The 22,198-nt window shown below is 39.5% G+C and overlaps 1 protein-coding gene across 9 annotated transcripts in view; it reads right to left on the reverse strand.

Annotated features, from left to right (window-relative positions):
• Positions 1-22,198, reverse strand: part of TTBK2 (tau tubulin kinase 2) — a 175,647-nt gene that overhangs the window by 89,042 nt on the left and 64,407 nt on the right. For all 9 annotated transcript variants that reach the window (XM_054532666.1, XM_054532665.1, XM_054532664.2 and 6 more), the window contains one exon: positions 4,403-4,476. In XM_054532666.1, coding sequence (XP_054388641.1) covers positions 4,403-4,476 — 74 coding nt within the window. The remainder of the gene's footprint in view (positions 1-4,402; positions 4,477-22,198) is intronic.

Genomic DNA, 22,198 nt, shown 5'->3' on the forward strand with positions numbered 1-22,198 from the left:
TTTTAAAAGGTAGTAGGTGTTAGGCAATCTAGATCTACAGTGGTACCGGTTAGAGAACTTGAAAAAATGTTTTGCACCTCTGTAGTTGATGTACTTATCACAATATATCACCCTTTGGCTATACTAAAGATGCTCATATAAAGCTTCAATGGTGACAAAATATTAGGTGAGACCTGGCCAAGGTCTTGCAAGGGGAATTCAGGAAAAAAAAATGTGTACAACTGCTTGAGCTCTGTAAGATTTTAAAAAACATTTTAATGGCAAATAGAATTTCTACAACAGAGATAACGTTGTTCCTTAAAAATTTTTAAGGCAGATATTATGTAACTGAATCAGCAGGAGGAAAAGAACAAGTTTATCTTAAGAATAATGAATTTATGGTTTTTAGAATAAATTAAGATTCTCTGTGGGAAGCTGAATACATGGAGGAGACCCAGTAGTTATCTTCCATATGTCAAATAAGAGAAAATATGCTCTAGCGGTTATACCAGCTTTAGCCTAATCCCAAATCAAGTCAACTACAAACTGTACAGATGGGAGTTTAAATGAGTTAACTTTCTTGTGACAGGAAAAAAATATAGCATGCAATTCAAATGGAAAAGTTCTTAGACAAATCCATAGGAGCTTGGCAAAGGCCACAAAGGTCATCATTGCCTAATATACACCAGTCTCTTAGGTTTCCCAGTACCAGGAGCCTTCCCATTTACAGAAAGTCAGATTTAGGTAAGTACAAGAATGAAAATGAGTATATGCTAAGACTCAGAAAGACTCTGCAGACTAAAGAAAAAAAGCTGCTTTCTATAATTCTCCAGTCAATAGTAACCTGAGACAAAACAGTTTTCTCTTATTACTGCCTAAAGAATACTGGGTTCAGGCTTCCACCAAGCTTTAATACCCATCAAGTAGGCTAGTACCAGACAAATCACAAACCTCCTTGAGACTCAGCTTCTCCATGTGCAAAAGAGGGATAAAACTTGTTCTCTCCTCCCCATGGGGGTAAAATGAGGATCAAATAAGATGATAAATCCAGATGAAAACTATAAAATGTCACGCAAAAATTTATATTATTACTAGCCAAAATGAGAGAAAGCAGGATCCAAATTAATGATCTAAAAAGGTTTAGAGGCTGGGCGCGGTGGCTTACGTCTAGAATCCCAGGGCTCTGGGAGACTGAGGCGGGCAGATCACCTTAGGTCAGGAGTTCAAGACCAGCCTGGCCAACATGGTGAAACCCTGTCTCTACTAAAAATACAAAAATTAGACAGGTGTGGTGGCGCGCAGCCGCAGTCCCAGCTACACCGGAGGCTAAGGCAGGAGAATCACTTGAACCTGGGAGGTGAAGGTTGCAGTGAGCTGAGATCATGCCACTGCACTCCAGCCTGGGTGACAAAGCGAGACTCCATCTCAAAAAAAAAAAAAAAAAAAAAGGCCAGGCATAGTGGCTCATGCCTGTAATCCCAGCACTTTGAGGGGCCGAGGTAGGTGGATCATTTGAGGTCAGGAGTTCGAGACCAGCCTGGGCAAAATGGTGAAACCCAGTCTCTAATTAAAAACATAAAAATTAGGCAGGTGTGGTGGCGTGTGCCTGTAATCCCAGCTACTTGAGAGGCTGAGGCACAATAATCACTTGAACCCAGGAGGTGGAAGTTGCAGTGAGCCGAGATCATGCCACTGCGCTCCTGCCCGGTGACAGAGTGAGACTCTGTCTCAAAAAAAAAAAAGGCTCAGGGATAGCTGCTTAAAGAAATAAAACTAGGCTGGCTCAAGAGTTAGTGAATCACATGACTCAGAAAGACCTTAAGATTATAGTCTACAGAGGTTAGTATCTTTAAATCTAAATGAAATCTGAAGGATGGCTGAGGGAAACAAGAAAAGCCTCCTGATGAGAAGAGGAAGCATTTAGGCCAGGATCTATGTCTCTAGAATCACTGTTATTTAGATAACTTGAAAGAAAGTAAAGAAACCTGCTGGGTGCGGTGGCTCACACCTGTAATCCCAGCACTTTGGGAGGCTGAGGCGGGCAGATCGCCTGAGGTTAGGAGTTTAATACCAGCCTGGCCAGCATGGTGAAACCCTGTCTCTACTAAAAATACAAAAAGTAGCCAGGCGTGGTGGCAACTACCTGTAATCCCAGCTATTCCAGAAGCTGAGGCAGGAGAATCGCTTGAACCCGGGAGGTGGAGGTTGCAGTGAGCCAAGATCACGCCATTGCACTCAGCCTGGGTGACAGAGCGAGACTCTGTCTCAAAAAATAAAATAAAATAAAATAAAGAAATCAAATGCCCAAAACAACGTTTGCTTAAGATGAAAAGAAATACTGAGAATTCTAGATCTAGTCAGCAAGATCAAGATGAACCATGGTTTTTAAACTTTGAGGGTGACTATAGTTCAGGGTGTGTGTGTGTGTGTGTGTGTGTATGTGTGTGTTTTTAGGGTCAGAGGTAGTGTCAGAAAAAATAGAAAGGTTTCCCTCTTCGCCTCATTGTAGCCATTATCCCAATATTCCTTTTCTGAATTTCTTTCCTCTGCTCCCTCGACCTAACTCCACTACCATCTAAATAACAGGGAACAGGCCGGGGGGCAGTGGCTCACACCTGTAATCCCAACACTTTGGGAAGCCAAGGCAGGCAGACCACCTGAGGTCAGGAGTTCGAGACCAGCCTGGCCAACATGATGAAATCCCATCTCTACTAAAAATACAGAAATTAGCCGGGCATGGTGGAGTACGGCTGTACTCCCAGCTACTTGGGAGGCTGAGGCAGAAGAATCGCTTGAACCTGGGAGAGGGAGGTTTCAGTGAGCCAAGATTGCACTACTACACTCCAGCTTGGGTGACAGACCAAGACTCTGTCTCAAAAAAAAATATATAGGGAACAGAGTTATGTTACTGATGAAAAGAAAAAGAAAAAGGAATGGCATTTCTCCTCTATCTCAACTACTGTTTAAAGTTTCAAGTAGTCAAGACTTGCTATGGTTTTTCTTTTCTTTTTCAATATTTATTTTAGATTCAGGGGCATACGTGCAGGTTTGATACATGGGCAAATTGTGTGTTGCTGGGGTTTGGTGTGGAAACGACTTTGGCACACAGGTAGTGGGCATAGTATCCAATAGGTAGTTTTTCGACCCTCATCCTCCTTCTTTGCTCCACCCTCAAATTAGGCCCTGGTGTCTATTGTCCCCCTCTTTGTGTCCATGTGTACTCAATGTTTAGCTCCCACTTATCAGTAAGAACATGCAGTATTCGGTTTTCTATTCCTGCATTAATTTGCTTAGGATAATGGCCTCCAGCTGCATCCATGTTGCTGCAAAGAACATGATTTCATTCATTTTTATAGCTGTGTAGTATTCCACGGTATACATGTACCACATTTTCTTTATCCAGTTCACCATTGATGGGCATGTAAGGTTAATTCCACTTGTTTGCTATTGTGAATAGTGCTGCAATGAACATATAAGTGCATGTGTCTCTCTGGTAGAATGATTTTATTCCTTTGGGTACATACCCTGTAATGGGGTTGCTAGGTTGAATGGTAGTTCTGTTTTAAGTCTTCTGAGAAATCTCTAGACTGCTTTCCACAGTAGCTGAACTATATTTATATTCCCACCAGCAGTGTATAAGTGTTTCCTTTTCACCACCATCTCACCAGCATCTGTTATTTTCTGACTTTTTAATAATAGTCATTCCGACTGGTGTGAGCTGGTATCTTACTGTGGTTTTGATTTGCATTTCTGTAAAGATTAGTGATGTTGAACATTCTTTCATATGCTTTTTGGCCATATATATGTCTTATTTTGAGACATATTTTGGTGTGGAAGTGGGGTAATCTTGGAAGTAGGTTCCTGATAAAAAGGATGAGCTGGGACCCCTTCTTCACCTTCCTTGCTCATGCGCATACTTACTTGCACTTTCAACTTCTACTATGGAATGATGCAGCAAGAAGTCCCCTGTAAGATGTGGGTCCCTAGATCTTGGATTTTCCAACCTCCAGAATGGTAAGAAATAAATGTCTGTTCTTTATGCATTACTCAGTCTCGGGTATTCTGCAGCAGCACAAAACAGACTAAGACAATACTTTAGAATACAAATGGAAAACTGGAACCCCTAAGGTTATGAAGGGTGGAAGGGTCAAGATTCACATTATATCCCCTCATCCACGCAGGGATCGAAAACTGCAAAGATGACAATCAGTAAATATACAGGTCAACTCAAATAGCGGACAAAGACAATTATTTCATTTTTGGAAAATCTGTATCAAGTCTGTTTAAATAAAGTTCCATCTGCACAGTATAAAACATTCTCACATGGTACTAAGAATGTTGTTACTTTTTATTCATATTCATTGTAATTGTATACTTTGATCAAAACTGAAGGATTTAAACATACGTTTTCAAGGTAACCTACCTGCAACTGCATGACCACATAGTTGAATCGATCATTCCTCCCACAGCCAATAAATCTACAAACATGGTCTTTCCCTGGATAAAAAAAGAAAACAGTGGAAAAGAATATACTATGGTTTCTCTTAAAAAATTAATAATTTGCTTTTCTGTATAGTGTTTTATGACTGAACATAAAATACATCTTGAGAACTTTAAGGACAGAAAACTTATATTATTCAAATTTTCTACCTACCTCTTCTCCTCCCAGGCACTGTACTATTCCTTTGTGTGGTCAAATAAATGATTATTTGAATGAATAAATAAACAATATATGAATGAGGAAACAAATGTATGGTAATTTATTTAGGGAGGAAAAGATTAAGTGGTCAATTCAGATCAACCTGCCCAGATACAATACATATGAAGCCACAGAAGAGCAATAAAAAAGAACTATGTTAGGAATATAAACCCTGAATTTTAGATATGTTATGGTACTCATTGTTATGACTTCAGCGAGACACACAATCTTTCTGGGCCTCACTGATGTGGATTAGCCCAGTGATTTTCAACCTGAGTTCCATCTGAGAAACCCAAAAAAGTGCTGGCTGGGGCATAGAGGGGAGCAGGGGTACAGTAGAAATCTCATTAAAGAAAAGCATGCAAAGACCCCCCAAAAGAATTGAGCCACATATATTGGTTAGTGTTTTTCAACTCTGGCTACTTATAAAAACCAGCCGGAAAACTTTATTTTTGTTTTTTGACACCACTGACCCGAAGGCAGTGGAAAACTTTTTAAAGATTCCTCAGTTCTATATTGATTCAGAATCTGTGGAGAAAGATAACGAATATGAGCTTTTCAAAAGTTCGTTGTTATTTTTTATTTTTTTGAGACAGGGTCTCATTTTGTTGCTCAGGCTGAAGTGCAGTGGCATGATCTTGGCTCACCGCAACCTCTGCCTCCTGGAGGGCTCAACTGATCCTCCCACCTCAGCCTCCCGAGTAACTGGGACTAGAGGTGTGTGCCACCACACCTGGCTGATTTTTGTATTTTTTGTAGAGATGGGGTTTTACCATGTTGCCCAGGCTGGTCTCAAACTCCGGGGCTCAAGCGACCTGCCCGCCTCAGCCTCCCAAAGTGCTGAGATTACAGGCATAAGCCACTGCACCTGGCCTCAAAAGTTCTTTAAATGATCCTAAAGCAGGTAGGGCACGGATAGATATTTGAAAACTACTGCAGGGTAATGAGAAGTATTGAAAAGATTTTAAGATAAAGAATAACATACTAAAACACTGTGGCGGCAATGAGGCGGGTAGACCACAAACGGGTCAATTCTAGTGGAGAAGGTCACTCTGGGGGATAGTTACAATATCCAGGAGAAAGAGTAAGGGGATTAAAGATAGATAAAATAAGATAAATCTGACCTATATTAAAGATGTAGTTTTTTACTAGAATTGGAAAAATTAAAGGAAAAGTTGTACCAAAATATGAGAATATAGTAGGCTGTATAGATTTTAAGGGATACTAAAATGTTGAATTTTAGGACAATCAAGTGAATTCAGTAGACATTTTAAGTTCAGGCCTGGTGCTGAGACCAAAAGGCAGAGCTCCAGATGTACATTGAGGAACCATTAGTTCATGGACAATACATGGAAGATTGACAAGTAAAAGAATGTAATATAAGAGGAAAAGAAACTTAAGCACATAATTTGGAAAATGAAACATTAATTATTATTATTATTTTAAAGACAGGGTCTCACTATCTTGCCCAGGCTGGTCTCAAACTCTGGGCTTAAGCAATCCTCCCGCCTCAGCCTCCCAAAGTGCTGGGATTACAGGCATGAGCCACCATGCCTGCCCTAGAAAATGCAACATTCAAAGCATGAGCAAAAATAAGAGTCCCTCAAGGAAACAGAGGAATAGCCTGAAAGATAGGAGGAAACTGAGAGAGCCGTATCACAGAAACCAAGGGAGAAGAACACTTCATGAGGGCAGAAGTGGACATTGACAAGTACATAGAAAGGCTGAGAAATACTAATATAAACCGGAAGTCATTAGTGAGTCAAGGGGCAGAAGCCAGTTTATAATGGGTTAAAGAGTAAAGAGAATATGAAATATGAGGACAGACAGCCTTTGAAGGAGCTTGCTTGAAAGTAAGGAAGAGTAACAGGCCAAAGCTTGAAGACGAAGATTTGGTAGACTGATGAAACACTAAAAAAAATTTGCCTCCTAACTGACTTAAAACATAAATACAATTAAGACTCAGCAAAGCCAGGTGCAGTGGCTTCGCCTATAATCCCAGCTACTTGGGAAGCTAAGGTGGGAGGATTGCGTGAGACCAGGAGTTTGAGACCAGCCTGGGCAACATAGCAAGACCCCTTCCGTTAAAAAAAAGACTCCATTTTTTTGCACCTGTGTTATCAATCAGTTACAAGACTGCTCTCTCATTCTCTATGTTTTTGTTTAAAAAGGGGGTATAAGCTAGCAAGAATGGGTGCAATGGAGAACACAATAATTCACAATTCACTCAGTACATGTTGATCACTTAACATGTATTTTACACATATTTGCAAAACAGTGTTATCTATTACATTGTAGTAAGAATGAAAGGATAAAACGATGGTCATTAGCAACTTACTCTTGTCCTCCAGCTTCAAAGAAACAATAAAAAATAAGTTAAATAGTGTTTTCCTTGTATTATCCATCCCTTAAGACTACTTTTCTGTCATGTACAGGGACCATATCTATCTTGTTCTGGTACTAAAAACACTTTTGCAAAAACTGTAACAGTGAGAGACATCCAACATAGCTGACTCTATCTTGCTTCTAACCTCACAAGCTAACTGCCTTTGCTCATCCCTACACACAGGCCAAGCTGGCTATGGGAGGAATTTAGTTTACAGTTTAACTTTAAAGCAAGGATGACAATGGCCCCTTCTCAAAACAAACCCACTCTCTGGGGACAGAAACTGCTTTTATAAAAGTAATGAAAGGCCAAAAACAGGATTACGGTAGGGGCCTGAATTCTGTTAAGGTTCAGGTATAGTTAAATAATAACTAGTCATTGTTTCCTAACTTGCCTTTTTGTAATTGCCTACTACTCAGGAGTCACTAGCTGGTGGTGATAAGATTTGTAACTTCCGGCTGGGTGCAGTGGCTCACGCCTGTAATCCCAACACTTTGGGAGGCTGAGGCGAGCGGATCATGAGTTCAGGAGTTTGAGACCAGGCTGGCCAATATGGTGAAACCCCATCTCTACTAAAGATACAAAAATTAGCCGGGCATGGTAGCGCATGCCTGTAGTCCCAGCTACTCAAAAGGCTGAGGCAGAAGAATCGCTTGAACCTGGAAGGAGGAGGCTGCAGTGAGACAAGATTGTGCCACTGCACTCCAGCCTGGGTGACAGAGAGAGACTTGGTCTCAAAAAAAAAAAAAAGATTTATAACTTCCCAATTGCCCCTACTGATAACATTGCTATTGTGAAACCTAAGACTGATGTTTGAGATATTTTTTAGTGAACCAACTGACACCACCCAGGTGTCCCCCACCCAGGGAATGACTCAGCACATGAAGATAGTTTCAATACCCCTGTGATTTCATCCCCAACTCAACCAATCAGCAGTGCCCATTCCCTAGCCCCCTGCCCACCAAACTATCCTTAAAAACCCTAGTTGTCAAATTCTCAGGGAGGCAGATTTTAGAAATATCACACATCATCCTCAATGAGCCACACTGCAATTATTAAACTCTCTGCTGCAACACCAGTCTCAGTGTATTGGCTTTTTCCGTGCAGCAGGCAAGAAGAACCTGCTAGGCTGTAACAGTACCTGGCAGAATACCCACAATACCTGGCACAGTAAAGAGTGACTTAAATGCTCAACGAATATGTGTAAATAAATGAATAGAATAATGGCTAATAAAATATGCATAATATGGGCCAGGAGTAGTGGCTCATGCCTGTAATCCCAACACTTTGGAAGGCTGAGGTGGGAGGATTATTTGAGTCCAGGAGTTACCAGCCTGGACAACATGGCAAGGCCCCAACTCTACAAAAAATACAGAAATTAGCCAGGTGTGGGGGCACATGCCTGTAGTCCCAGCTACTCAGGAAGCTGCAGTGGAAGGCTCAGTTGAGCCTGGGAGGTCAAGGCTGCAGTGAGCTGTGATCATGCCACTGACTCCAGCCTGGGTGACAGAGTGAGACCCTGTCTCTAAATAAATAAATAAATAAGCATGATATGCACACATTTTATGCCAGTCTCTATATCAAGCGTGTTACATACATTTAATCCTGCCAATGATGTATTATTATATTCTCCATTTTTCAAATATAGAAATAGAGGCTTAGGGAGGTTACTTTGTCCAAAATTACAACCAGAACATGAAGCAGTTTAATTCCAGAGCCTTTGCTCTTAACCATTATGCCCGGAAATGACAGAAACAGATTTTAAAATCAAGTAACACCTTGTCTATAAGTATTAAAACTAAAAGGGAAACAAAGACTGTGACAGAACAGAAACAGGACGACCGACTATATGCCAAGTACTAAACTAGGCACTAGAAATACAAGATAAATTAAGTAAGATCCATGCCCTCAAAGAGTTCACAGCCAAGATATGTAAACAAAAAAAGTAATACAGTATGAGTTCTATAATATTATACATAAACTGCTATGGATATAAACAAGATTCAAAAATTTGGCTTATGAGGCTTCACATGAGCATTACATCACTAGATTTTGCAAGTTTTTGAGAAGAGTATTCTAAAAGAAGGTCACCCACAAAGTCATAAAGGATCAAAGTACATGTGATAAACAATTAATAGAGCTGACAGGCTAGAGGACTTGATACGAGTTAAGGTGGGCTGAGGTGGGAAGTATGATCAGACAAGAAAAGTAAGCTAAAACCTTATATGCCACTGTGGTATACAGTTGTCCCTTGGTATCCATGGGGGACTGGTTCCAAGACCTCCCTTGGATACCAAAATCCACCAATGCTCAAGTCTCTGATATAAAATGGGGTACCTGCCAGGTGCAGTAGCTCACGCCTGTAATCCCTGCACTTTGGGAGGCCGAGGTGGGTGGATCACCTGAGGTCAGGAGTTCAAGACCAGCCTGGCCAACCTAGTGAAACCCCATCGCAGTGGGCACCTATAATCCCAGCTACTCAGGAGGCTGAGGCAGGAGAATCACTTGAACCTGGGAGGCGGAGGTTGCAGTGGGCCGAGATCGCACCATTGCACTCCAGCCTGGGCGACAGAGCAAGGCTGCATCTCAAAAAAAAAATGGGGCACTATTTTCCATGTAACCTAGGCACATCCTCCCATATACAGTCAGGCTTTGCATAACAACAGGGATACGTTCTGAGAAATGCATCCTTGGGTGATTTAGTCACTGTGCAAGCATCATAGGGTGTGCTTACAAAAACCTAGATGGTATAGCCTACTACATGCCTAGGCCTATATGGTATAGCCTATTGCTCCTAGGCTACAAACCTGTATGGCATGTTACTGTATTGCATACTATAGACAGTTATATCACAATGGTAAGTATTTATGTACCTAAACGTGCAAAAGGTACACTAAAAACATAGTATTATAATCTTATAGGACCACTGTCTGTCACTGAACAAAATGCTGTTGTATGATGCATGACTATATATAATCTCTAGATTACTTATGATACCTAATACAATGTAAATGCTATGCAAATAGTTGCCATACTGATTGTTTAGGAATTACAGGAAAAAAAAAAAAAAGTCTATACATGTTTAGTACAGATGCAATATTTTTTTCCTAATTTTTTTTCTTTTTTCTTTTTTTTTTTGAGACAGAGTCTGCTCTGTCACCCAGCCTGGAGTGCAGTGGACTGATCCCATCTCACTGCAACCTCCGCCTCCCAGGTTCAAGCAATTCTCGTGCCTCAGCCTCCCAAGAAGCTGGGATTACAGGCGTGCACCACTATGTCCAGCTAATTTTTGTATTTTTAGTAGAGACAGGCTGATGGCCAGGCTGGTCTCGAACTCCTGACCTCAAATAATCCCCCCACCTAGGCCTCCCAAAGTGCTGAGATTACAGATGTGAGCCACCATGCCCAGCCTTTTTCCTAATAGTTTCAATCTGTGGTTGGTTGCATCCACAGATGTGGAATGCATGGATGTGGAACCCACTGACAGGAACAACCAACTATAATATGAAATATATTTAGTCTCTGTCCCTGGTACTTGTCACCTGGTTTCTAAAACTTGTGGAATTTTCTGAGTGATAGAAATGTCTTTGTTATTTATTACTCTTTTGATAACACCTGAGTTTATGTTAATCAGGTAACTTGGACGAAGCCCCTATATAATCAGGACAAGGCCAGTCACCAGAAAGACAAAGTGCTTAGAGAGGATTGGAACTTTCAGCCTCACCCACCAACCTCCAGGAAAGATGAGTGGGAGGGGCTAGAGATTAAGCTCTATAAAGACTCTTGAACAATGAGATGTGTGAGCTTCTGGTTTGCTGAATAAATGGAAGTGCTGGGGGGGTGGCCTACCCAGAGAGGGCACAGAAGCTCCCCACTCCCCCATACCTCACACTTATTCATCTCTTCATCCAGCTGTTCATCTGTATCTTTTGCAATATCCTTTTTAACAAACTGGTAAACATGTTTCCCTGAGTTCTGTGAGCCATCCTAGCACGTTAATCAAACCCAAGGAGGGCGGAATCAAGGGAGCCCCAGGTTGCAGCCAGTCAGAAGTATAGTTTAAGCCATTCTAATGGTGTGCAGTGGTATCTCACTGTGCATTCTCCTAATGTTTAGTCATGTTAAACATCTTTTCATGAACTGATTTAACACTCTATATCTTCTTTGAAGTACCTGTAAAAGCTTATTAAATATTTTTAATTGTTTGTTTTCTTATTGTTGAGTTTTCAGAGTGCTTTATATATTCTGAAAATAAGTCCTTTGCAGGTGATTTGAAAATATTTTTCTTCCACTCTGTAACTTGTCTTTTCATTCTCTTCATAATGTCTTTTGGAAGAAAAGTTTTTAATTTAATGAAATCCAAATAATCAATTTTTTAATTTTATGAATCATGCTTTTGTTGTCATTTGACAAGCTTCTTGCCTAAACTCAAGTTACAAAGATCTTCTCCATGTTTTCTTCTAAAAGTTATACAGCTTTATATCTCACATTTAGATGTGTGGTACATCTTAAGTAAATTTTTGCATAATGTGTGTAGTTTAGGCGGAGGTTCATTACTTTTGTAAAAGGATGCCTGATAGTTCCAACACCAAGACTATTCGTCTTCCACCGAATTGCCTTTGCAACTTTGTAGATCATTATTGGCCTTCTTTGTGTGGGTCAGCCTATGTCCAAAATCTCTATTTTATTCCAGTTGATCTATATGTCTATCCCTTTGCCAATACCACAGTCTTGATTATCCTAGTTCTGTACTAAGTTTTAAAATCATATAGTTTCTTTGCTTATATTTTATATTTTTAGACAGGATCTCACTTTGTCACCTAGGTTGGAGTATGGTGGCACAATCATAGTGCACTTAAACTCCTGGGCTCTGGCAATCCTCCCATTTCAGCCTCCCAAGCAGTGGGGGACTACAGGAATGTACAACCATGTTGAGTTAATTTTTTTTTCTTAGTTTATAGAGATGTGGGTCTATGTATTTTTTAATTGACAGAAATTATACATTTTTATTGTATAAACATGATGTTTTGAAGACATGTATACACAATGGAATGGCTCAAACTAATAACACGCCTCACAAACACAACATTTTTAATAAGAACACTTAAAATCTATTCTCTATGTGGTTTTTTTTTCCAACATTATTCTTCTTTTTCAACATTGTTTTGGCTATTCTAGGTCCTTTGCCTTTCTATATTAACTTTAGAATCAGCTTCTCTATAACTACAAAAAGTACTGCTGGGATTTTTATTATTATTTCATTAAATCTATAGATCAATTTGGGGAGAATCAACATCTTTACTATAGTGAACCTTCCAATTAATGAATATGGTATGCCTCTCCATTTATTTAAATCTTCTTTTATTTCTTTAATCAGGGTTTTATAGTTTTCAGCATACAGAATATATACACACACTTTTTTTTTTTTGAGACAGAGTTTCACTCTTGTTGCCCAGGCTGGAGTACAATGGTGCAATCTCAGCTCACCGCAACCTCCACCTCCCAGGTTCAAGCGATTATCCTGCCTCAGCCTCCCAAGTAGCTGGGATTACAGGAATGCACCACCATGCTCGGCTAATTTTGTATTTTTAGTAGAGACAGGGTTTCTCCATGTTGGTCAGGCTGGTCTCGAACTCCTGAACTCAGGTGATCTGCCCACCTAAACCTCCCAAAGTGCTGGGATCACAGGCGTGAGCCACTGTGCCCAGCCCAGATCCTGCATATATTTTGTTACATTTATACCGTACGTATTTCTTTTGGAGTTACTGAACTTTTTAAAATTCAGTTCTCAATTGTTCATTGCTAGTACACAGAAATATGGTTGCTTTTTGTGGCCTGATCTTGTATCACTTGCTAAACTCACTTATTCTAGGAAGTTTTTATGATTTTTGAGATTTTCTACATAGACAATCATGTCATCCACAAACAGGAACAGTTTTATTTCCTCCTTTTCAGTCTGTATGTCATTATTTCTTTATATATCTTTGCTGCACTAAACTCAGTCTCATTCTGGATTGCTGATGACACAAATGTTAAGATGTTTTGATATTATCTCATAGGTCACTGAGGCTCTGTTTATTTTTTTTACATGTTTTTTCTTTGTTGTTCAGATTAGATCATTTCTATTGATCTGTTTTCAAGTTCACTGAATCTTTCATCTATCATGTCTATTCTGCTATTGAGCCCATTCAGTGAGTTTTTTATGTTTGTAATTGTACATCTTGGGTCTAAATATTCCATTTAGTTGTTCTTTATATCTTCTATTCCCTTGCTAAGATTGTCTATCTTCCTGCTCATTCTTGTAGCAAAGTCATAATGGTTGATTTAAAGTCTTTTTAATATAATTTTAACATCTGTATGATCCTAGCATTGGCATCTGTGTTCTATCTTTTTCTATATGAATTCAGATTTGTCTGATTCTTTCTAAGCTGAGTGATTCTAGGTTGTATTCTGGACATTTTGAATATTATGTTATGAGACTCAAGGTCTTATTTAAGTCCCACCAAGAATGTTGGTATTTTTGCTTTAGCCAGTAATTGACCCAGTTGAGTTCATGCTTCAAGTTCCGACTGGCCTTCTGTAGGTTGTATTTCTAATGTCAATTCAGTTTTCAAAGCCTTTACAGTTATATTTAATGTGTTCCATAAGCACCCCACGTGGTTTCCCATTTGGGATGTGGGCAGTGGTCTATCCCATAATTCAATTCTCAAAGTCCATATGTGCTGTTTAGGATTGGACTCATGCATGCACAGATTGGATGTCAGCTCAGGAGTCCAAAAGCAACTTTAGGTGGTCAGTGTCCCAAGTTCCTCCCTCTTCTACAATCTTTCATTTCACTGGGGCTCCCCTTTTCCAGTCTTCCAGCAGAACTCTCGGGCTTTATTAACACCACTCTGCAGAGTACTTCCCATAACTGTGCTCACATCAGACAGGGCCAAGCAGCAGAATGGCAGAGGGAGAAAAAAAGCAGTGGGGATTTGCCCAACTCTCTTCAGACCACAGTTCCTCCAATCTGAGAAGAAGGATCCTCTCCCTCTATTTTAGGCTCTTGCCTGCCCCCATTGAGGCCACTGCAGCCACTGTCAAGGACTGTTTGAGGCCGGGGTATAAGAGAATAAAGAAAAGAAAAAAAGAGAGAAAGATGTAGGATTTCCATGCTTTCTCTGGGCATTAGGAGACCCCTTTCCTCCTCCTTGAGTCAGAACTAGAAGACTTCTCTCGACGCATTTTCTGTCCATGTCAATGCTCACTTCCAAGGTGCAGGATACATTAAGTTCAGGCTGGGGCATACTGGAAGAAAAAAATGGTAAACTCACTGCTGGTTCAATGGTACTTTGAATTTTGGTCTTCTTCCCCAGTCTGTCTCCTACAATTTACTTTTCAGAGTCCTCAAATAGCCACTCCAAGAATTTTGCCCAGGTTTTTAGCTGCATTCAGTGGGAGAGACAGAGTGAAGTGCGCTTATTCCATCTTATCTGGAACCAGAACCTGGACTACTGTTTTTCTTAACAAACTTTGTAGAACTCATTATTTTAAACTACTTGTATAACCTGGATCTTCATTAAAAATTAAAAATAAATCCTGTAATAATCTTATTGAGGAAGAGGGAAAAAGCAAGTTAGTAGAATCACATTTTTTTTAAAGCATATATACTTTTGGACATTATATGTATGTGAAAAAAAGTGAAGTTCTTAATTGTACTTTGCTTCTTGTCTTTGAATCTTGTATGACCTGTGGACTTTTATAAATATTAGGACTATTATACATTTTTTAAAAGAAGAAAAAAAAAGCAGGAATTACCCAAAGTGTGAGAAAAAAGAAGCAGTTTGCAGGTGAGAAGTTGTAAGCCTTAAGAAACTGAAAATATGGCCAGGCGCGGTGGCTCATGCCTGTAATCCCAACACTTTGGGAGGCTGAGGAGGGTGGATCACGAGGTCAGGAAATTGAGACCATCCTGGCTAACATGGTGAGACCCCATCTCTACTAAAAATACAAAAAAAAAAAAAAAAAAAAATAGCCGGTCGTGGTGGTGGGCGCCTGTAGTCCCAGCTACTTGGGAGGCTGAGGCAGGAGAATGGCATGAACCCAGGAGGCAGAGCTTGCAGTGAGAGGAGATCACGCCACTGCACTCCAGCCTCGGCGACAGGGCAAGACTCTGTCTCAAAAAAAAAAAAAAAAAAAAGAAAGAAAAGAAACTGAAAATAGTTCAGGATGACCGGCACTCTGGGTATAAGCCCAACATTTTCGACAGAAAAAGCAGAAGAAGCAGGCAGGAGTCGGTTCAGTGTTTTGTATGCCATGTTACAGTGTGTGGACTTTACATGAGAAAAAGAAGATTATGAATAGTTTCTAGCAAAGGCTGGGGAGTGACATAACTGTTTAGTATGTTAGAAGGATCACTCTTGCTGCAAAACATTAAGGTGAATAGAAAATAAATCTTAGTGTCTGAATTTAAGGGACATAGTGAGTTGCAGAACAGCATATATAGTTTGATTCTATATGTTGTTGTGGAAGGTGGGTAATGGAGGGGGATTTTATATATACATACATATACATATATAAACATATGGATGATTATATATATTATTTTAGATGTACGATTTTATATATGTGTGCATATATATGTGTATATATATATATACACACACATAGATATATAGAGCTGATTATAATATGCATAGAACATTTCTGGAAAATACACAAGAAACCAGTAACAGTAGTTAACAGTGGAGAAGAAAGTGAGGGGCTTAAAGGAAACTTACTTCTCACTTTATTCTGTTGTGTTGATTTTTAAGTTTCTTATTGTGACCATTTACACTCTTAAAAATGTTTATTAGTGAAATGGAGGGAGGGTTTATGCACGAACTGGATATTAGTTATATATGAATGATACTAAAACAAGATAAAGTATCAACGAGCCTAACATTCAGTAGCACTGTTCTACCATATCGTTAGCACTCAAACAAGTAGTATAGATGTCCCGACACATAAGATATTACCAACTTTTTTTTTGAAATGGAGTCTTACTCTGTTACCCAGGCTGGAGTGCAGTCACGAGATCTCGTCTCACTGCAACCTCCGCCTCCCAGGTTCAAGTGATTCTCCTGCCTTAGCCACCTGAGTAGCTAGACTACAGGTGTGCACCACTGGGCCCAGCTAATTTTTGTATTGTTAGTAGAGACGGGGTTTCACCACGTTGGCCAGACTGGTCTTGAACTCCTGACCTCAAGTGATCCACCCACCTCAACCTCCCAAAGTGTTGGGATTACAGGCGTGAGCCACCACAACCAGCCATTACCAACTATGTATACATTAAGTTCACAACACAAAATAGCTTTTAATTACATTACAATACAATGGGCATAAAGGGAAAAAGTAAAATATCTTCTCCTTCTCTGACCCCTCTGATTCTAATCACCTCAGGGGCTTCTTGAGTTATATATGATTCCAAATGTCCTTTGTGCATATGGAGCATATATAAATATGTACGTGTGTTTTCAGGCAAAGACACACATATTGTATTCCATTTCAAGGAAACAGACCTTTGCTCTTTAAAATAATCTAGACCTATTCTATTCTCTACATGTCATTTTTCTAAACGAAAGCAGAGTAACCAGTAAACGAATCCCCAAGCCTACAGATAATGTTACATCTTCCAAGGAGAAAAATGTGAAAATGAACGTATTCAACAGATAAAGTTCTCAGAGACCTTCATACATCCTTTGGTGGAACAATGAACATCAACAAGGACAAGCAAAAAGTTACTTTAGGAGAAAAAAATGCACAGGATGAAATAAGCAAAAGAGTAGACTATATGTTTACATAAGGTTAAAGGATAGAATGAAGGGTAAGGATATATCCCTAATCTTTCAGGTCCCAGTATGTAACTATTACGCTCTCCCACAAAAGGTCCCTGTGGAGAATTTTCACAGTCTTCTATACTGGATAAACCAGTTGTCTAATCCAGAAATTACATATTTCTTCTATTCTTATGACTGGGAAAAAGGAGCAGTCATACTTTGCAGCAGTAGCTGGAGACTTCAAACAGGGAAGGCAGAACAGGTGCAGTTCCTCTCCTGTAACAGTAACAGTAACAGTAACAGTTACTTCTCCTGTAACAGTAACCAACTCTCAGCTTGTGCTCTGTAGCCTAAAAGGCAAAAATAAAATCCAGGTCCAATATTTCAGGGTAAAAAAAAAAAAATCCCTGAAAATCAAAAGAAAAGCATTTCCTCTTCATGACCTATAAAGAAAAATGTAGTTTTTCCTGAATTTATATGAGGCGAGACAAATTAATTCTCAAATATCTCAAACGAGAATAAAATTGTTTCATTATCAAACAATGACATTTATTCTGTTATTTTTTGATATTAGTTGGACCTCCACTCACTTTAGATGATGGAAAGGAGAAAAATTTAAAATAATTAAATAATCCTTCAATTAATTACCTTCTCATCCAAGGGAAAAAACAGAAAAACATCAGTTCTACTCAGGATGGTACACTGAAAAATGAAAAAGTACAAGAGATGATGCTGATCACTCGCAGCATAAAGTAAAGAGCTAAGATGGAAAAGAAGGGCCAAACAACTTTCTATTCAATCATTGACTTAAGTAGTGATTTTTAAACATAACCAACATCGTCAGATTGAACATACTATGGAGCGAACACACATAAGAATAAATGAGCACTCCTCTAATCCCAGCTACTCAGGAGGCTGAGGCAGAAGAATTACTTGAACCCAGGAGGTGGAGGCTGCAGGGAGCCGAGATGGCACCACTGCACTCCAGCCTGGGCAACAGTTCAAGGCTCTGTCTCAAAAAAAAAAAAAAAAAAAAGAATAAATGAGAAATCAGATCTACAGAATATTTTTATTTATTTATTTACTTAGACATGGGGTCTCACTCTGTCACCCAGGTTGGAACACAGTGGCATAATTATGGCTCACTGCAGCCTTGATCTCCTGGGCTCAAGTGATCCTCCTACCTTAGCCTCTCAAGTAGCTGGGTCCACCGGCGCACATGATTACACCTGGCTATTTTTTCATTTTTTGTAGAGACAGGGTCTCTCGCTATGCTGCCCAGGCTGATCTCATACTCCTGGCCTCAAGTGATCCTCCTGCCTTGGCCTCCCAAAGTGCTAGGATTAGAGGCATGAGTCACTGCACCTGGCCTACAGAATACTTTTAAAAGAAAAACATTTTGTTATGCTCAAGAAAATATTTATATACCAATTAGAAGCCAGTAAATGATGTATAAACTTTTAAAGATCCTAAGAAGACTTCCTTTGATAAAAAGATACACTAAATATAAATACAGCAAGTCCTCATTTAATGTCATTGAGAGGTTCTGGTCTTTAAGCAAAACAACATGTAACGTAATTCAGTCCTCGAAAAACCTTATTGAGTTCAAAGTCATTCTGTCATAACATTGGTGAGGAAAAACAATTGGTTTTGTTATACATTGTTTCACTTAAAGTTGCAGTTTCCAAGAACCTACTGAGACTTAAGTGAGGACTTACTGTAATAGGAATTTTACAATATTCTGAATTCCTAAAACATTACACCAACCTATATGCAAGAGAAAAAAAAAAAACCTCAAATCCTTAAACCAAATGAAAACTTTCTGGAAGATCCAAGGGACTCTCTTCCATTATAATAAAGAGTTGACTGTCTATATGACATGGTCTTGGGACTCGGAGCCCTAGTCATCCAAAGGTAACTGTCAACGAGTATTTATAGCACTCTTCAGCAAATGATTACAGAACCTCACTATTTATTTTTCTTACTCAGAAAAAAAATCAACAATAAAGTTTACAAAGTAAATAACCAGAAATGGAATAGGTATGTTATCCTATCTTCCCACATCAATTTACAAATGTATGCTATAATTGAATATAAAGATACTTTGTGCTGTTATTTTGCCACTAAGCATAATATAAAAGTCAAGTTTAAATATACATAATCTCTGCTTTTTAAGAGGCCTACAATTTAAAAGAGAATACAAATTTATTTCTTTATTTTTGAGATAGAGTCTCACTCTGTTACCCAGGCTGGAGTCCAATGGCGCAATCTCGGCTCACAGCAACCTCAGGCCTCTCGGGTTCAAGTGATTCTCCTGCCTCAGCCTCCTGAAAATTTATTTTTTTAAATACCATAACACAAGTTGAAAAGTGCACAAGAGAATAAACAAGGCAAAATACAGTCCTTATTAAAACCTATTGAGAGAAGTGTGTTAGCCCAATAGCAATTAGTACCCTAGTGGTCATACTGTGGTCTCAATTGTTTCCCAATACAAAGAAACAGAGTTACTAGGAGAAACAAGGCTCCTGATTCCGAATATGGCACAGAAAAAGTTTAAGGAACATCTGAAGTACTCTGCTGTGCCAGAAAACAAGGATGACATCAAAGAATACTGGAGTTATACAAGAAGAACATAGAAGCCAATGCAAAAGAGCTTCTACTGGTCAAAGATAAGAAATTTAAGCTTCAAAAGGATAATGATTTCAATGGTTTGAAATAAAATATAGAAAAAGGCATGAGTTCATAATGATACTCAAAACTAAAAACAGATCACTGGTCATATAAGACCACAACTTACTTACTTATTTATTTATTTATTTATTTGTTTGTTTGTTTGTTTGTTTGAGACAGAGTCTCGCTGTCGCCCAGGATGGAGGTGCAGTGGTGCAATCTCGGCTCACTGCAGGCTCTGCCTCCCGGGTTCACGCCATTCTCCTGCCTCAGCCTCCCAAGCAGCTGGGACTACAGGCGCCCGCCACCTCGCCCGGCTAATTTTTTTGTATTTTTAGTAGAGACGGGGTTTCACCGTGTTAGCCAGGATGGTCTCGATCTCCTGACCTCATGATTTGCCCACCTCAGCCTCCCAAAGTGCTAGGATTACAGGCGTGAGCCACCGTGCCCGGCCAAGACCACAACTTATTATTCTGAAAATTGATAAATAAAAGAGAAGAAAACTCAAGCCCTTTATCCTGTCCTTCCTATACTAACTATATTTCAAGGGAAACAAATAATGGAATAACATTCTACTTTGTAGAATAATTCCAGTTAAGGAATTTAGAAACAATCAGAGAATTAGGAAAACCACCATTTTGCAACCCCTAATGAAAACAATGAATGTAGGTGATAAATTCTTCCCAACAATAACAACAGCATGAATCTCATTAATCCTCTAGATCTAATTAGGAGTTCACAAGAAATATGAAGGATGGAAGAACACGTTAAAAGACACCACAAGGATGCAATTAGCCATATCCAGATTTTGGACTATTTTATCAAACTAAGAACTTCATTCCTTCAACAAAAAAATAGGAAGGCAAGGGGAAAAAAAAGTAGGTGAGAACAAACTCTGTGACATGGCAACAAAATATAATGCAATGTGCCTGCCTTGTATATAAATCCTAATTTCAACAAAGCCACCTGTAAAATCATATTTTTGAGACAATGGGAGAAACTAAATACTGGATAGATATGAGATGGTATTGTAAAATAACAGTTAATTTTGTTAGCTTTTCAATACCACTGTGTTCACATTATTAAGAAAAGAATCACTTTGGGAGGCCGAAACAAAAAGATCATTTGAGGCCAGCAGTTCAAGTTCTCAACATAGTGAGACCTTGTCTCTACTTAAAAAAAATTTTTTTTTATGAAAAAAGAAAAAGAAAAGAATCCCCTAATGTAAACTGTGGACTTCAGTTAATAAAAATCTACCGCCAGGTGTGGTGGTTCACACCTGTAATCCCAACACTGGGAAACTGAGGCGGGGGATCATCTAAGGTCAGGCATTCAAGACCAGCCTGGCCAACATGGCAAAACCCTGCCTCTACTAAAAATATAAAAATCAGCCGGGTGTGGTGGCACACACCTGTAATCCCAGCTATTCAGGAAACTGAGGAAGGAGAATCTCTTGAACCTTGGAGGCAGAGGTTGCAGTGAGCTGAAATCATGCCACTTGCACTCCAGCCTGGGCAACAGAGTTAGACTCTGCCTTAGAAAAAAAAAAAAAAAATCTATCAATATCGGTTCATCAATTGTAACAACTGTATCACAAGAATGCAAGATGTTAATAATAGGGAAAACCGGATGGGAAGTCTGTATACAGGAACTTTGTACTTTCTATTCAATTTTGTGTAAACCTAAAACAGTTCTAAAAAGTAAAGTCCAGGGCCAGGTGCAGTGGCTCATGCCTGTAATCTCAGCACTTTGGGAGGCCAAGGCAGGAGCATTGTGTGAGGCCAGGAGTTCAAGACCAGCCTGGGCAATATAGCAAAACCCCATATCTACAAAAATTTTTTTTTAAAATTAGTTGAGCATAGTGGCATGTACCTGAAGTCCCAGCTTCTCAAGAGGCTGAGACAGAAGGATTGCCTGAGCCCAGGAGTTCAAGACTGCAGTTAGCCATGATTGTGCCACTGTACTCCAGCCTAAGCAACATAATGAGAACCTGTCTTTAAAAACAAAACAAGACAAACAAACAAAAAAAGTCCATTCATTAAAAAAAGAAAAACTGAGAACGTGGGTTTCCTCTCCAATGAGTCTCTAATCCATTCTTAAAACTGGTTACCTGAGGAAATTCTACAGCCTATTATTTCACTTTTCAACAATACAGATTCTTCAAATTTCCCTAATGCTTAACACAGCTACTTCTAATACGTTCTTACATAAAAACTTTCATACAATTTTTTTTTTTGGCAATGGATTAGTGGCAAAAACTTTCTGTGCTCTAGTTAGTACAAGTTAATGGGGCCAGGCTTGGTGGCTCATGTCTGTAATCCCAGTAATTTGGGAGGCTGAGGCAGGTGGATCACCTGAGATCACAAGTTCAAGACCAGCCTGGCCAACATGGTAAAACCCTGTCTCTACTAAAAATACAAAAATTAGCCAGGTATGGTGGCACATGCCTGTCGTCCCAGCTACTAGGGAGGCTGAGGCACAAGGATCACTTGAACCTGGGAGGCGGAGGCAGCAGTGAGCCGAGATCACAGTCCAGCGACAGAGCAAGACATTGTCTCAAAAAAAAAAACCCAAGCTCTCCCTCTCCCTCTCCCTCGTCTCCCCTTTCTTCGGTCTCCCTCTACTTCTTTTTTGGGTCTTCCTCTGTTGCCGAAGGTTGACTGT

The sequence above is a fragment of the Pongo abelii genome, chromosome 16 (assembly GCF_028885655.2).
Source record: "Pongo abelii isolate AG06213 chromosome 16, NHGRI_mPonAbe1-v2.0_pri, whole genome shotgun sequence".
In the NCBI taxonomy this organism is placed as follows: domain Eukaryota; kingdom Metazoa; phylum Chordata; class Mammalia; order Primates; family Hominidae; genus Pongo; species Pongo abelii.